At 36.8% G+C, this 17,156-nt stretch overlaps 2 protein-coding genes across 2 annotated transcripts; one reads left to right on the top strand and one right to left on the bottom strand.

Moving 5' to 3' along the window:
• The first annotated feature begins 11,740 nt into the window (after nucleotides 1–11,740).
• Nucleotides 11,741–12,908, top strand: Tim9a (translocase of inner membrane 9). The gene is made up of 3 exons (XM_073975886.1): nucleotides 11,741–11,971; nucleotides 12,073–12,168; nucleotides 12,236–12,908. Exons 1-3 carry the CDS (start codon nucleotides 11,909–11,911, stop codon nucleotides 12,365–12,367), a joined length of 291 nt encoding a protein of 96 aa, XP_073831987.1. The 5' UTR covers nucleotides 11,741–11,908; the 3' UTR covers nucleotides 12,368–12,908.
• Nucleotides 12,506–16,707, bottom strand: Ype (yippee zinc finger protein). The gene is made up of 3 exons (XM_073975885.1): nucleotides 16,296–16,707; nucleotides 15,837–15,996; nucleotides 12,506–13,098 (listed from the first exon to the last, which is right to left on the bottom strand). The coding sequence occupies exons 1-3, from the start codon at nucleotides 16,411–16,413 to the stop codon at nucleotides 13,014–13,016; spliced, it is 363 nt and encodes a 120-aa protein (XP_073831986.1). The 5' UTR covers nucleotides 16,414–16,707; the 3' UTR covers nucleotides 12,506–13,013.
• Between the last annotated feature and the right edge of the window lie 449 nt (nucleotides 16,708–17,156).

The following is a 17,156-nucleotide window of genomic DNA, read 5'->3' on the forward strand; positions in this document are numbered from 1 at the left end:
GAGCAAGCGATATTTTAGCAAAACTTTATTCAAAACTGGCAATTGGGACCTATCTTTGATAGCTGCTGTTTATAGCGGTATTTATGTCAGATTAGGTTAGATCTATTGCTGTGGGTTGTATATCTAATGCTGTTAGTCTCATAGCCATTACTATCAGCGAAAAAATGCCACTAAACGGAAATCAAACGTAGTTTTGGAACATGTTGACGATTTTTGACGATTTTCCAAATTTTATTGACGATTTTTTTGACGATTTCCGATCAAAAACTGTCGGCAACACTGCCTGGTACCCACATACTGTTTACCGTGCCATGTTGGGAATAGTTGTTTATAGACTTTATACATTCCAAAACAGTTCTAGATTTTACAGTCTTGGTTGTTATAGTCTTAATTGCTGCTTTGCTGTCCGTAAGGATGTTTTCAGTGGTAGGCTTTGTGTGAGGGTTAAACCAGTTGTGGGATTCTCCAACGCATTCTTTGTTTATCGACAAAAATGGTTAAAATTAATATGCGTATAACTTCGGTAATTAACGATATTCTTCGGTAAGTTAGCGACCAATAAAAAGTAGTCGCGAAGTTCTACCGATAGCAACAGTGATGTCAACCTTTATTTTAACTTTTCATTCATCATTTTGCGTTTTAATTTGACCTATTTTTGTCGGTAACCAAAAAATGCGTTAGAGAATCCCACTACAGTTCGGACACTCTGTTAAGGCCTGCGTACATAAGCTGCTCTGCCTGATTGCCTTGCTTTCCTGCTTCATTTTTGACATAATAAAAATAAAAGAATAAAGAAGGCCTAGGAAATTTCGAACTGGGTTGCCCTTTTCTTTTTTATTCTTTTATCAGAAGTAAGCAAGGTAAGCAGGCAAGGCAGCTTATGTACGCAGGCCTTTATCGCTCGGATTTCCGCCTGAAGAATCGTTTTATGATTCGGCAGTCGGAGGGAGATTTTCGTTTCCGGTTCCATAATATAGAGACCCAGTCCGGTTCTCTCCTCTAGCGCAGTGTAGTGGCGCTTGTGTTGGTCTTCCGGTTTGCAAATGTATTGGTTAACAACACTCAGACATTCACATTGCTTCCAGTAGGTAAGGCAGTTCAGAAAAGGACTTCCTCCTAAAAATATGCTCTATATACACTTCTGGGATGGATTTAGATAATTGAGTATTACTCTGTGTGAAAATATCTTTGTTTCTTTCTGGTGAGGACATATTGCATTTTTTTTCGAGTTTGCTTCGTAAGAAAATTAGCTTTCGTTTCATTGGAATAAATGCGATGTTTGAAATAAAGGTACACAGCCTGCCTCTTCGCCATTTCTAACAAATTGTTGACTGAAACACATCGTAGTATCTCTCCAAGTTGTAATACGCAACATTATTAAAAATTCAAAGATTATTTTTCATATCTATTTATTTGGAAGTGGCCAATTCTTTATGGTTGGTGAGTAGAAGTGAATTAAACTCTACATTTGTAAGCGATTTTGTGTTATTTCGTGCTTTGAAGGTTGCCCCTTCTGAGGCCCTTTTGGTTAATATACTGGTATTTGGAGGAAGCGAAATTCGTCAGTTACGAATGTTACTGTGCCATCATTCCAGCTTTTATTTTGAAACATTGTGTATTCTTTGCCAATGAAATCACACTCTCCATAAACCAGCAATTAAAGTACACTGTCTGCGGTATTGTAAAAGAAATCACAAATTGCCTTTAATACGTTGTTGTTGCCTATTAGCGAGGTATTCCCAACATTGCACACATAACATGTAACAAGTGCCTGGACTGTAGATTTGCTGCTGTAGAACAGGCGTTGATCAGTCATATTGAAACTCACAAAGTGCGTGCTTGTTCTACCGACTTTAACCTTAATGGCTAATATTTAAAGCTCTGGATTCAAAGTTCGGGATTCAAAAGAGCCAAAACTGAAGAATAATTCAACATTTTGATTGGCTGAAATTCGTCTATTGGAAAGAAACAAGTGATCGTAATATCGGAAAGCCACATTCGACTTCTCAAAATTGGAATAAAAAACAAAAATTATTACGTATGAGTTAGTTCTCTATACCAGTGTACAGATCACGTGTGTATGTGCAATATCCATTTACTTGCTTTTACTTGAGAAGAAGGTGATTATAAGGCAACATAAATTTTCGGAAATTGGTCGGAGCACTAATTGAATATCCGTGCCTTCCGTGAGACACTTAATGTTGTTTATTAGCATTAAATAACCAACCTGCGACATCAACTTTGTGGAAAGCAAAAATATACATTTTATATCAACAGCATAAACCATATAAAGTACAGCTTATCCGACTTCTGGCATCTTGGATTGAAAGGCCTTTCAACGAGGGAGCCCGTGAAAACCGTAAGTCACCATTATTCATTCTTTTTGTATGTTTTTATTTCCACACTGACACGATCGGTTCCACACTTGACTCTTAATGTAATATTATTAAAAACCTGACTCTCTTATTGAATGGTAAGAGTCCCGTTATTCTCAGGTTTGGATCGATCGTATCAAACTTAAACAAATTTGCAAGTTGGTTAAATTTTGTTATATTATCCCACGGTATTTGATAAAAATTAGGTTATAATAAATTCGAATTTTCCACTTCCTGGAAACATAGCCATTTAAAATTTATTAACCTACAAATTACCCCCAGAATTACCAACCTGGCAATTGTACCTTGATACAGTTTGAATGTCATAGTACAATAGCCAGGTCTGAGAGAACAAAAAGTGGATTACAAAAGTTTACAAAAAACAACAATAAAAAAATCATTATACCTTGCAGTTGGTACTCTTTTATAACAAGTGATTTTATTTTGCCTTTCTTTCTTCATATTCTCTACATTTTGGCAAACTTATGCATTTCAAAAACTCGGTCAATGACCTCCGTGGTAAAGCCAGCTGTTACAGTTTGAAATACACAGCTTCTGTATCATACACACGTATCTGAATATTTTCTTATAAATGTTTTCTGTATCATACATAATAGATAGTATATCGATATGCTTATGGATATTAGCCCAACGTTGGTATTCATAACTAGAATTAGAACTGAAGTAATTTTATCTTGAATTTTCTATTTATTTAAGTGATATGTATATAATTGAAATTTGTATTAAATCGGTGGCAAACTCCATCATGAACTAAAGTGAACACTTTTGTTTGGCTTCAGAGGCGTCAAGGTAGAGTAAAAGGGGGGAATCTATTTTGGGTTACCATGAAATCACTGGGGATGACGGGTAACATGGTTGGGTGGGCATAAAAGGTAGGTGCAATATCACCAGCATATACCGATATGGCTTCAAAAGAGAGTTTATACTTCATCTTTGCATCTGTTCTTGTTTCTACTCCTATCGTTTTCCTCCAACGCATGCTATTTAAACTTTTAAAATAACTATTGTAGAAGACCTTCGGTATGCATAGGCAAGAACCTACCCCTCCGACGAGCAATAAGGTTACGGGAACCTAGCATGCTAAAGCCATATGCTTACGTCAGAAGTATCGTTGCATTTCTTGCTGAAATTCAACAGAAAATCAAAAGGGTTATATGCTACAGCAGCCCCATCCGTATACCCGCAGCTTCCAGCGGGAATCTGTGCTGTGGTATTACAACTTCACACAATGCTACTTCACTTGTTTCAGTTGTACGGTCTGATAATATTTGGTTTATAGATTTACCTGTTGTGACCTTTAGTATGTTTTAGTGGTATGTTTGGTTGTCTCTACAGATCCACTCGCTCATCAACTTTAGCCTTGTAGTTGTGATGGCCGCCTCCCACCTTACCTGAATTTCTATTGGGTGTACAAGCAAAATTGTTTCTAAACCCCTAGGCGGTGTGGTCCTCATTGCCCCGCTAATGTTTAGGCAACATTTTCTTTGGACTTTTTGCAATATCTTCACATTGCATTTTTTGCTCATAGCTGTCCAGACGCGTATGTTAGGATTGGTCTAATTACGCTTCTGCATAGCCAGTATGTTATCCTAGGATTAAAACACCATTTTGAGCCTGTTGCCCTTCTACAAGTTGACCAAAATCTTTGGGCCTTGTTGGACCTTGTAGTAAATATACATCGTTCCGTTTTTTTCAGGTTAACGTTCAGACCTCTCGGTCTGGCCCAGTTGTATGCAATTTTGAGAGCCGCTTCTGCTCTTCTACAAAGTATGTTCGGATTCTTCCCCTTAGAAGTATTATAACGTCGTCTGCCTAACAGACTGGGTCAAATCCTTCTTCGGTTAAGGTCCTTAAGAAACTATGGTAGTAACCCACAAAAGAGGTGATAGTGTCTCTCCCTGTGGAGTTTCTTGTCCGACTTTGTCTATTATTTTGACGTCATAAAGCCCGCAGCTTATCAATCTATTACTTAGCATGTGGTTTATCCAGTTCCTTAAGGTCCTATCTACCTGAAACTCGTCTAAAGAGTGGATCTGCGTATCGGTGCTGACGTTGTTAAAAGCGCCTTCGATATCGATGCATAGAGCGAGTGTATACATCTTCATTTCGAAGGTTCTCTCTATATGGTGTACTACCTCATGTAATGCGGTTTCCACTGATCTGCCTTTAACGTAAGCATGTTGTTTGTATTTAAGCACATGGTTGGGGATTTTACTCTTTATCATGGTGTCGACGGTCCGTTCCATTGTCTTGAGTAAGGATGAAGCTAAACTTATCGGGCGATAAGATTTTGTTATTGCATAACTTGCCTCGCCAGGTTTAGGGATAAAGACTACCCTCGCCTCCTGCCAGGCTATAGGAGTTAACGCAAATTGTAAGCAAGCGTTGAAGATCCCGAGCAGTTTGCACGCAATAAGGTCCACTTCCCTCTGTAGTAGGGCCGGGGAGATCTGGTCTGGTCCAGCTGCTCTGTATGGTGAAAAGCTCGTGATGGTTTCTCTATGGTTTCTCTGACCATTGAGCTGTCCATTTTTGGTGCATCTTCTGATGAGTAACCACACTCAGTCGGTGCCTCGGTACTAGAGCTTCTTCTGTTGTTTCCATTCTTTTTCCATTTGCTCGTTCTGTGTATGTGTTTTGGATAGTAACTTCTTAGTTTTCGAAACGTCGTTTACGCTATCTACCTGTTCGTGGCGTTCCTTGTAATTTTGTTGTATTCCTTCAATTTTGCGTGTTATTTGTCCCAGAATACTGCCTTTACTTTCCTTTCTCGAAGGGGACAACTTTCTCCGAATGACCTTACTAGTGCCTCGGTTAACTTGTGGACATTTCTGTCTATGTCCTCCTTACTTAGTCATTCCTCATCTGCTTGTCCTAGTATTTCTTTTACTCGTTTTATGAACTCAGACTAATTTGTTTTGGATTTGTTTCGGAAGGTTATCGTGTTTGGCGGTGGCATCGCTATTTTAAATCTAATATACCTATGGTCTGAGAAGGAGTATTCCTCTACAACCCTTCACTCATTTACCTCGTTTATTAGATTGTCTGAACATATCGTTATATCTAGTACTTTCTCTCTAACTCTTTTAACAAAGATTGGTGTATTTCCTGTGTTACGTGTAATCAGGTCGTTAGTATTTAAGTAGTCTAGAAGGGCTTGACCCCTTTTGTTAGTGTTAGTACTATCCCACGAGATGTGGTGTGAGTTAGCTTCGCTACCTACTAGTACTGCAATTTCATAAAATTACTCTAGTATGGAACACGATTTATGAAGCCCTACCCTGCAAGCAAAAACTACCTCGGAAGTGACTTAGGCGTGTCGCCCAGGGCGATGAAAACAGTCGCGGCGATAGTCGCGGAAGTCACCCTGAAGCGACCTCCGTTGTGAAGAAATGAACCACGCCGGCGTGTCGTCTTGGAAGTTACTCCAGCGACACTTCTGGAGGATCATTTCCGCGATAGTTCTTGAAATTAAAAAAAAATATTTTTTATTTTTTTTCTATTTATTTTTATTTAATTTTTTTATTTATTTTTTATTAATTAATTAATTTATTTTTTTTTTTTTTTGAAGTACGCTCTTTTAGAGAAATTATTATTTTGAATGTCCGCCTATATTAAGTTTGTTATTTTAAAAATGCGATGTTTTGTTGCCAGACTTGGGAAGCGAACCCGGAACTTCAGAGTGCAAAGCGAGTATGCTTACCACTGCACCACCGTTTCATATAATCATCAGATAGAAAAATGTCCCATATTAGTTCAAATGTGTTGAATCATTAAATAAATGTAAACAATCGCCATGGAAGTCACTCAGAAGTCACTCCAAAGTGTCGGCATACGCGATAAAAGGTAATCACAATAAGGCTATACAAATTGTTTGTGTAATACACCAACGATCTTCCTTGGCGTGTCTCCGGAGTGACTTCCTAGGCGAGGGAGTGAGAAACGCACTTCCAAATGCTGGCAGGGTAGTTTCATGCATGACTACCATGGTACAAATACACAGGTAGCCGCATCGGCAATTGTTGGCAACATATGATGTCAAAATTTGACATCAATTCAATGCAATTGACACATTATGTTACCATCAGCTGGCATGATAATGCTACCTGTATTATTGTACCATGATGACTACAAAGCAACTGACATTTCGAAAGTCATCCTTGCCATGTTTCAATTATTATTCAAATATTATTAATTATTAATGATTGTACCAAGAGCATTGCTATCCGTAATCGAACCCTAATATTTTTCTGCCCGCCAACATATTAAGAAATAGTTTCAAAGTCTTTCACATATGACATGAAATAACAAGCATACCGCAGCGTAAGGAATCTTCATTAGCACATTTCTATTAGAGGTGCTGTGGTATGCCAATCTATTAGTGACTTAATAGCCATGCGAGAATTTGATTTACACACATCAAATTCTAGGTTTTAAAATAAATCATTTTTATGTGCATTTTGACATGATGCAAATATTTTAATAAACATGTTTATGTTTGTTCCCCTTATTGTATATTTTCTTCTGTTGATGTTAATAATAATGAATCATAACAAGTACAAAATGATGAGTGGATTTTGCCCACAGCTAAATACCCTCAGCCTACAAAAAAAAAAACATGTACACAAACATAGGCGGAAATCGATCGCGCCGTGCAAAACATATGCCCAGTATGCGGCATGGGCCCGCACGACACACAACACCTTTTTAACTGCCCCGCCAAACCTACCCATCTAACTCCAGTGGATCTGTGGTTACATCCCATCGAAGCAGCCATTTTTCTGGAACTGGAGATAGACCCAGAGCCAGATTGAACAGAGGAACGAACATATAAACATAATAACAACACTGTTACAACAACAACAAAAAGCAATAACAGGAACGGCGGACCTAAATGTACTATGAATTGCATTTTCGTAGGTGAAAAAATATGTTTTGAAAATGTCCAACTTAAATTTATAGACGTTTGCGTATTAGGTCTCATAAAAAGTGGGGCACTCACAGACCCAAGCAACACAGTCCACAGCAAAAATCAATTTTTATACCCTCCACCATAGTATGGAGGGTATATTAAGCATGTTCTTCCGTTTGTAACGCATTGAAATAATCTTGCGACCCTATAAAGTGCTTACATTCTTGATCAGCATAAAATTCTAAGTCGATTTAGCAGTGTCCGTCTGCTGTAATTACTCTAGCGTCCGCAAAAATTTAGCTAGAGTGCTATATTTTTTCACCAGAATATCTTTTTGGCATACGCTGGTCAACTTCGAAGAAGGGCTATATCGACCCAGGTTATGTCAACATAAGTCTATGTTTTGGAATAGCCCCCATATAACGGTACCTCCTTATTTTCGGTATTATGAGGGGTTTGTCTACATTTTTTGAATGAACTGCCCGTAATTTGATAACCCCTTCAGAAACTTCTTCACAGAAAACTGTTAACAAAGGTCCTTGTTTAGGTACAGCCCCCATATAACGGTACCTCCCGTTTTGCGGTATTTTAAGGGTTTTACCAACCTTTTTTGACTGAACTACCCGTAATTTGACATTCCCTGCAGTCGAGAAACTTTTCCACCAAAAATTCAACATACGTTCATGTTTTGGAATAGCCCCCATAAACGGTATCTCCCGATTTTCGGTATTTGAGGGTTTAAGCTAAATTTTTTGTCTGAACTACCCTCAACATTTCATTTGAGATTCCCCGCAGTCATATAACTTCTCCACCAAAAATTGTCTACATAAGTCCACGTTTAGGTATAGCCCCATATAACAGTACCTCCCGATTTTCGGTATTTTGATGACTTTATTTACCTAAAATTGTTTTTTTTTTTTTATAAAACGTTTAACCAATTTAGTTAAAAGCAATTTTGTTTTGCATTTCAATAAATGTTTAAAAAATCCAAAAATCGTGCGGTACCGTTATATAAGGGCTATATCAAAACCTGGACTTATGTCCAAAATTTTTGGTGGTGAAGCTTCTGTACCATTGGGGACTCCAAATAGTTTCAGCCAATTCGGGTTGAAAATTAAGATAAAATCCTTAATATGCATGAAATCGGGTGGTACCGCTATAAGGGGGCCAGAGACTGGCTTTGAGTGTGATTGTGTATGATCGAACACTCATAACAAAAACTAATTCAACTCAATCAAACCATCGACGACTGTAAATTGTTTATTGGAGTCGCTCACACAAACAACAAAATGTTGTGATCTAATTAGAATTGAATGAAGTTGGATGTTCACGGTCGGGTGGCTCGCATGATTGTTCTGTTTACGAACTTATATTTGATTGCTTCAAACGGGACGATCATCCAGAATGATTATTATTTATTTGTCCAACATTTTTGGTGAGGAACCATATTGGTTTTGGTTTTATATTCAAGTATTGTCATCCAAATCTGAAACGTGTGAATGTTTCAACTGTGTTAAAAATGAGTTACAAGATTTGAACTAAATCGGGTGGTATCGCTATATGGGGGCTATAGGAAAAAAATTGACCCATATTGGTTTTGGTTTCATATTCATATTCAAACTTAGTTTAAGTTCGAAGATGGGTTATACCGGTCCACTGCTTCAGGTACCTCCCCCACAAAAGTTCGAAAATGTTCGGAAAACTTGTACGTACGATAACTCTTGAATGAAGCAACCGATTTGGTCCATAATTTGCAACTCGTGAAATGTCTACCAGACTTAGATAAGGTTCCAGTATGGACTCAATCGGTCCACTCCTTCGGGTACCTCCCACACAAAATTTGGGATAAGTTCAGTTTAGAACCTGATCTCAAATCGCTTTGATTTTTGTTTTAGCAACTTGTATTCACTGCCCCCCGTACGACGGTACACGTTTCATCAGGGGCAAGTCCATACTTCCTGAGAAAATAGCCTGAAAGTTGCACAAAACCCCTATGACACCGCGTGAGGTGGTTGGAGCGCAAGATAACTCTCGAACGGATCTGCCGATTGGGTCCAAAATTTGGCCTTAGTAATATTTTCTCCAAACATAGTTTAAGTTCGAAGATAAGCCATATCGGTCCACTCCTTCAGGTACCTCCCCCACAAAATTTCAAAAATGTTCGGAAAAATTTTTCGTACGGTAACTTTTGAAGGGAGTGGCCGAGATTGGTCCATACTTTACACATCCTAATATACCTACCAGATATAGATCATGTTCAAATATGGACTATATTTGTCCACTTCATCCAGTACCTCCCAAACAAAATTTCGGATAAGTTCAGTTTAAGACCTTCTTTCGAATCACTTTAATCTTTGTTGAACCAACTTGCATTCGCTGCCTCAATTACGATGGTAAAAGTTTTTTTAGGGGCAAATCCACACTTCTTGAGCAAACAGCCTGAAGGGTGTAAAAACCCCCTATGGCACCATATGTAGTGGCTGGAGATCCACTTCCATAATGGTCAATGTCGATCCATCCTTTAAGTATTTCCTCCGCAAAACTTTTGCTCTTTAATCCTAATCAACATTTTTGTCGTTTCATACGCCCAAAATTTTTAAAACCCTCTAAATACATACGTTTTTTGGGAAAAAATTGTTTCAATATACACAGGCTGAGGGTATAATATCTCTGTCGGACAAGCCGACTGATACTTTTTTACTTGTTTCTCCAGAAATTAACAAAAAACTTTGTTTTTTAAGAAAATGTTTATATTCAAGAGTAATCTACGCCCACAGCTTCAGCCGAGAAGCGGCTCGGCTGCAATCCCACGGCAGCGGGTTCTTTCGTACCGGATTGACCCGGAACAACACAAAATCATCGTTCCGGCCAGAGGCTGCCATCTCAGTGTACATATGTTTGTATTTGTTTCGTTTTTCTGTGTTGGGAGCAGCATATCCCGGAATGCCTGCTCCGAATTCTTTTGGTACGTGCCGGGACGGAGGAAAACCTGTGCTCAGTTTGTCACATCCGGATCTTCACCCACATCCAACCTTCGGTGAGATGCAATAGATGTCAGGAGTGGGTGCATCCAACGGGTTGCTCTGGAATTGTCCACGTGAGGGACTACGACAGGGACTATGTTGCTGCATGCTGCGTACACGCAGTCTATAACACCAGCTGATGTTGTCCCAATCCCAGAGAATGCATCCTTTTTGCAATTTAATTGCAATGGACTCCGAGGTGAGATCGAGGAAATAGATTTCATGAGTCGGAAGAACATCAAGGTCGCGGTGGTGCAAGAAACCAAGCTGAACGACAACCACAGCTTAGAGCATTGTGATGGTTACAATGTGCTGAGAAAGATCGCACCAGAAGTGGAGGTGGGGGGATTAGCTTTCCTATTGCACCAATCTGTCCAATACAGACCTATCTCGCTTGAGCCTGTCTCTAATGACCCGTACATGGAATGTATGGGGGTAGCAGTCAGGTGTGGAACTGCCGAGATAGTTTTGCTGAACGTATACATCCCGCCGAGAAATAGCTGTATCTCAGATTATAGGCCTGACATTAGCCCGCTCTTGGATGGTCATAATCGTCTGGTCCTGGGGGACTTTAATGCCCATCATGAGTTGTGGTGTTCGGTCCTCGGATATGACAGAGCAGATTGATAGCTCTACGTTTTGCACTGTCAATGAGGACGCCCCTACCAGAATTAGAGGAGAGTGTCACAGTTCGCCAGGCATAACCATCGTGTCACCTGGTCTGACAAATGTCCAGAAAAATTATCTTTCTATAACCCCAGAACCATTTCTAAATACTTTAGCAGATTCCCACTCCATCGGTTTGGTTTTAAGGCAAGAATATGGATATTCTATATCCATTTCAGCCTCTACTCTCCCATGTCACTTTCTATAGATCGTATTTATTCTCTTTTTCCAAGTACCACTTACCAGTGAATACGCAGCCACAGAAACATTGCATTGGACGAGTAACATAACTATATCACATGACACACTCGAATAGATTCAGTAATTTGAGAATTACACAGTTTTTCGTATATTTTAAGAATACTTTTTCAAACATTTCACTTCCGAAGTAAATTTCCTTTCCGTTATTCGCGCTCTATTTCAAACTGTCTATGACATTTGAACAGCTGATTCTTAAGTACAGAGTAACTCGATGCCAACGGCGTCGGAAATAGCAATTTACCAATTTATATTTCTTCTCATTTTTGTTTTACACTCCCAATAAATAAGAATATTTGTAAATACTCTAGAAATAATAAAAATAAAATAAATAAAAACTCTAGAAATAATAAAAAATATTTTGTTTTTAAATAAGCAAAGAAATTAATTTTAAGTTGACAACGTACTTCCACTGAGAGACGTTTTGCAACACTACTCAGTTTTGTAATAGATTTCACAATAAAAGTGTTGTTCAGTGCTTTACCACACAACAGCTGTTTATATGACAGACGCACGCTTTTCAACAGAGAAATAGAAGTGGATGATTACAACATAAAAATCCAAAGGAAATCAGGAATTCGTTTTGTTCGCAAAATTAAAATATTTTAAGGACTTATAAGTAAAACTAAGCTACAAAAAGTATATAATAAACAATGGCAAATAAGGAAGCAACAACAGCATCTTTAGATTCTTTAGACAAAGAACAAATGAAGACCGTATGTATTCGAAAAACAAGTAGAAAAAGTTTAATGACATGAATGATAAGAAGAGCTAATTGAATTTATAAATTAAAATATATTTTATATTCAAATTCAAGTTCACAGACTTCTTGATGTCCTACAATAAACTATCTGAAATGTGTTTCACAGACTGCGTAAGAGATTTCACGGCCAGAGAAGTCAAGGAAAGTGAGGTAAGGTCATGAAAATACAAACAGGGGCCATCGTGACTTGACTAATACATTGTTTTTGCAATTTTAGGAAAAATGCTCATTGAACTGCATGGAAAAGTATTTGAAAATGAATCAAAGAATTTCCCAACGATTCCAAGAGTTCCAAATGATTGCCAATGAGAATGCGCTTGCAATGGCTCAGAAAACCGGCAAATTATAGAAACAAAGTCAATACCGACCAAATGTTGTGTTGTAGTAGTCAAACCATCAGGGGAGGAGAAAGAAACTTAAACACATTCTCAGTTACCTAAAATCGTTTTTTTTTTATAAAAAGTTTAACCAATTTAGTTAAAAGCAGTTTTGTTTTGCATTTCAATAAATGTTTTAAAAATCCAAAAACTGGAAAAATTTATTTGAAAAAACACAAGTTTAATTTTGTAAGACAAAGTTAAAAAAGATTTTGAATAATTTTTGATTAAAAGAAACTTAAATGAAATATGTAAATAGTTCTACTAAAACTTAAAACAATTCTATAGAAAATGAATACTTTGTTGAATTAATTAATTTGGTTTAAGGGCATAATAGTAGTAAATTTTTAAAAGTAGTTTGAACTTAGCTTCTAGTCGTATAATTTGTTTTAGCAAGTACTTTTTGTTTGTTGTTTTACTACATCTATTAATTCTTTACTCTTCTATAACATAGATCATAAATTGTTATTTGTTTTTATTTCAAAAATTAAATTAATGATAAGTCACTTAAAATTATTATTATTAAGTATTAGTGAGGAGTTTTTGTTTTGTTTAAATAGTTGGTAGTGATTGTGGTGGTGGGGGAGAAGAGATTATATTTTAGAGCATCCATCGATGTTAGTGAGTTGGTGTTGAACTTTCAGGAAAGCCTTCAACTTCACTGATTAGGGCATATTCCAAAATGACTCGTCCTTCTTTGTATCTGTGTGGAGAGATTTGCTATATTATATTGTCCTGTTTTTTTTTTTTAATTTCTGGAGGAAAGTGAAGTTTGTAAATGTTTTTGGTGCATTCAAAAAGAAAGTAATTCTGGACATTCTAGAGATTTTTATGAGCAACCAAAGTGATACTAGACATGGATTTGTTTAAAGATTAATTAGTGCTCGCAAATACCTTAAACGACTGATTGCCCGAATTTTTCGAATACTTTTCGAAAAATTCAAAGACGACAATAAACGTGGATTTTTTAAAGAATTTTAGGCGCATTCAAATGCCATATTAAATGTGGATTTTTTAAAGACTTTTAGGGGCATTCAAGTGCCATATTAAATGTGGATTTTTTAACGATTTTTAGAAACATCCAATGCCATGCGCAACTTGATTTTTAGAAGCTTCCACAGCCATATTCATCGTGGATTTTTAAAGATTTTTAGGAGCATCTAAAGGCTTATTAAACGTGGATTTTTTATATCTACAGGTCATTCTTAACTTAAATTTTTCTACCATGTTAGGAGCATCCAAGTTGTACGTAGATTTTTGAAAGATTTTTGGGAGCGTACAAAGGTCATTTTAATGGGCCGATTCCGTACAGCGAGGCGAGTCATGCCGCGTCGTCTATCGTCTCTGTGACAAAATTTAAAAAATGCACTACGTACAGCGATAGAAAATAATCGTCGATAACAAGTTATTTTTATTTTTTTTTTTTATTTTATTTTTATTCGTTAGTAAAAATGAACGGCGACAGCTAATTTGTTGTCGCCGGAAAACGAACATTACGGCGACAAAATTTGACGTCGTCGTGCGACTTTTGCCATACGTAATGGAAAAATTCCAACTGGCAACGCGACACGACTCGCCTCGCTGTACGGAATCGGCCCATATATGTGGAATTTTTAAAGATTTTTAGGAGCATTTAAAGGTTTTTAAGATTTGGAATTTTTAAAATTTTTAGAAGATTTAAAATGTCATACTAAAGTGGATATTTTTAAAGATTCTTAGGAGGATTCCAAGGCCATATACAACTCGAATTTTTAAAGATTTTTAGGAGCATTTAAAGGCCATATCTAACGTGGATTTTTTTAAAGATTTTTAGGAGCATTCAAAGGCCGGATTTTTTCAAGATTTTTAGGAACATCAAATGCCATATTAACGTTAATTTTTTAAAGGATTTTAGGGACATCCAAGGCCATATACTGCGCGGATTTTTTAAATATTGTTAGGAGCTCCCAAGGCAATATTAAACATGGACTTTATTTCTCGATTTTAAGTTGTTGTTGCAACAGGGAAATCGTTCCGTTGATAAAGGCCGAGTGGAACTCGGGGAACAAATTGAATACTCTACCAGCTGGCGGAAAAAATCTGATTTTATTTTTAAATTGTAATTTTTTTCTAAGTAGCCGGCCTTCGGCCGGGGATTTAAGACTTTCTCCTATGGACAGGAGCCAATTTAGTGGACGGGAACAACATTTTTTTTAATTTAATTTTTTTCTTACATTAACAAGGGAATTTTCAGAACTTCAGAGGCCCATATCTCGGTAAGTATTAACTTCCCCCAACCTACTTTATATCTTTGTAATCAGGACGTAAAGATCTACCTGTGGTAGACATTTCAGATGTTTCCGCCAGCTGGTAGAGTATTCAATTTATGCCGAACTCGGGTCGTTCCGGAGAGTAGGTCCGATTGTGAGAACGTCACCTTCTAGTTGTTGTTGTTGTAACAGCACATGATGTTTGTAAGTTCGTTTTCCTATTTAATCACCAGTAGTGATCGGTAATATTAAAATGCGTATAATTTCGGTAATTACCGATGTTTTTCGGTAAGTTAGTGACGAATAAAGGACAGCCGTAAAGTTTTGCCGATAGCAAGAGTGTTGTCAATTTTTATTTGAAATGTCATTCATAATTTTGCGTTTTAATTTTACCGATTTTTGTCGGTAACTCAAAAAATAAGTTAGAGAATCGCTCTAAAGAACTAGGAATGCAGAAGCTTCAATGGTCGTAAGCACAAAGGATGTGTATGTGATACAGTAAACTTGGAGGCGATAATTTTAAAATATTACGAGGTGCTTTCCTTTAAGTTGCTAACCATTCAAAATCATAAGATTGAAATATTGTAAAACATTCCTTACTGGTGTGGTAGGTTCAAATGTTCCAGACGGTTCATATGTTCCAATATGAACGCTCTTGATAGGTACTAAAGGGAATTTTTTCACTCGATCGAAATATTTTAGGATCCTATCGGGTGCTTAAGAGCAGCGGTAGACACTGTAAAGAGCGAATGAATTTAGTGAAGTGAATTTAGTTAGTTGACAAATAACTCACGAATGCTGTCAAATCGTATTCAATGTAGGGTGATCAGATTTGCTTATTTTAGCCTTTTATTACTGCCTCTCTTTTTTAAGCGTTCAGCTATTCTGTTGATTAGAGGGTACAACTTTCAAACACTTCTAATCTTATATAAATGCGGCAAATTATCAGCTAAATCCAAAGTGGTTTAACATTGTGAAACAATGTAAGTTCAAAGAATGAAAACAGCTTGTTATCTATCGATGATTGAAGACTTATCTTTACAAAATATCATATAAAACAAAAAATGTTTGAAGTAACACGTCTTTCACACAAGTCCTACAAACTTCACTTCCTCGTGGAGACAATTATCAATAAAATAATAAAATTCATTCATAATTGTGTAGTTTTTCTTTACAATACTCTCGTACTTACTTTTGTGCCTCATCCGTTGCATATTCATACATCCAACCAAGCTTAGCATTACAATTCTTACACATTACATCTCGTACCATGTGACGGCCCGTCAACATTACCCTTTCCTGGACATTGCTGAATGTAAGATTGACCACACGTTTGAAGAGATAAGCCCGTCCTATCAATCATCAATCATATAGTATGTAGAAATCGTAGAAATCATTGACGTAATTTACACAAATCATCAGCAGCAGAAGATAATTATTGTTGGTCATCCGAAACACACAGGCAGCCAGCAGATGGGAGGAGAACAGAAAACAAATACAATACGTACAATATAAGTGTTACACATACGATGCGCAATTACCTTCTCTGGTATATATGACACACAGTTACAATCGAAACAAGAAACAAAAAATGTTCGACAAAAAAACACAAAAATTCAATCACAGAGAGATAAACGGAAATTGAACTTACCAGTGGCTCCTGTAAAGCGCGTACTTATCAATTGATTGCGATTGGTAAGATTCGTTTGACACTGGCCACAATTGAACAAACGAATGCCCCCCAGATGTTCCAAAAATACACGGCCCATTTTTCAAGTGCGTATGTTAGAGCACAATTTGTAAATCAATAGAAGAGCTAGCTGTATATGGGAATAAGATTCCCAAGATAACTTACACAATTTTTGGATTCAGATAGCAGAGCCAGCAGTGGTTGCTTTGACTCCAATTAACAGACTGTGTCACTGTGATTTGTTTACAAACGAAATTTTTATCGCTCTGAATGATTTATTATTGATAAAATTTGTTGTAATATTATTTTTGCCAGTCGTCTTTGTTGTTTTTTCTTGACACCATGGATCTGTAGATTGAAAAATAAACTGCCAGATGGGATATGTAGATCGAAAGATAAACTATGGATCTGTAGATCGAATATATTAATATTATAAAATAGGGTACACACAATTGAGTAATCAGCAGGAAGACTTGTGATTATAACCGTTAAATAATACAATTTAAATAGAAAATTTAAAAAGAATTTTGTAAAATTATCATGTTAAATGCATTCAGGTATCACTATTTTGACAATATCGAAAAGTGAAAAAAGGGAAAAATTATTAAATAAATTATGGAAAACGATAATGTTAATAAAATAACTTATAGTACGTTTATATATAACCGGATTTAACAAACCCACTGGGTTTTAAATGTCAATTCCATTACATATACGTCAAACAAATCCTGATAATGAAGGTTAACCCCCCAAAAAGCTCTAATATAAACAGCATATTATTTTGTAGTTTGTGGTGACTACTTTTTTATTTTTAATTTATTT

The sequence above is a fragment of the Musca autumnalis genome, unplaced genomic scaffold (assembly GCF_047663935.1).
Source record: "Musca autumnalis isolate F117 unplaced genomic scaffold, ASM4766393v1 scaffold_3, whole genome shotgun sequence".
NCBI classification, from domain to species: Eukaryota; Metazoa; Arthropoda; class Insecta; order Diptera; family Muscidae; genus Musca; species Musca autumnalis.

Excerpts from the sequence above, each read along its gene's own strand:
- Ype (XM_073975885.1), bottom strand. The coding sequence starts at position 16,413 with ATGGGCCGTGTATTTTTGGAACATCTGGGGGGCATTCGTTTGTTCAAT. Across the intron at positions 15,997-16,295 it reads GCGCTTTACAGGAGCCACTG|GACGGGCTTATCTCTTCAAA; the intron begins GTAAGTTCAATT and ends GATGATTGATAG. Across the intron at positions 13,099-15,836 it reads GCAACGGATGAGGCACAAAA|ATACAAAGAAGGACGAGTCA; the intron begins GTAAGTACGAGA and ends CTCTCCACACAG.
- Tim9a (XM_073975886.1), top strand. The coding sequence starts at position 11,909 with ATGGCAAATAAGGAAGCAACAACAGCATCTTTAGATTCTTTAGACAAA. Across the intron at positions 11,972-12,072 it reads ACAAAGAACAAATGAAGACC|TTCACAGACTTCTTGATGTC; the intron begins GTATGTATTCGA and ends TTCAAATTCAAG. Across the intron at positions 12,169-12,235 it reads GAGAAGTCAAGGAAAGTGAG|GAAAAATGCTCATTGAACTG; the intron begins GTAAGGTCATGA and ends TTGCAATTTTAG.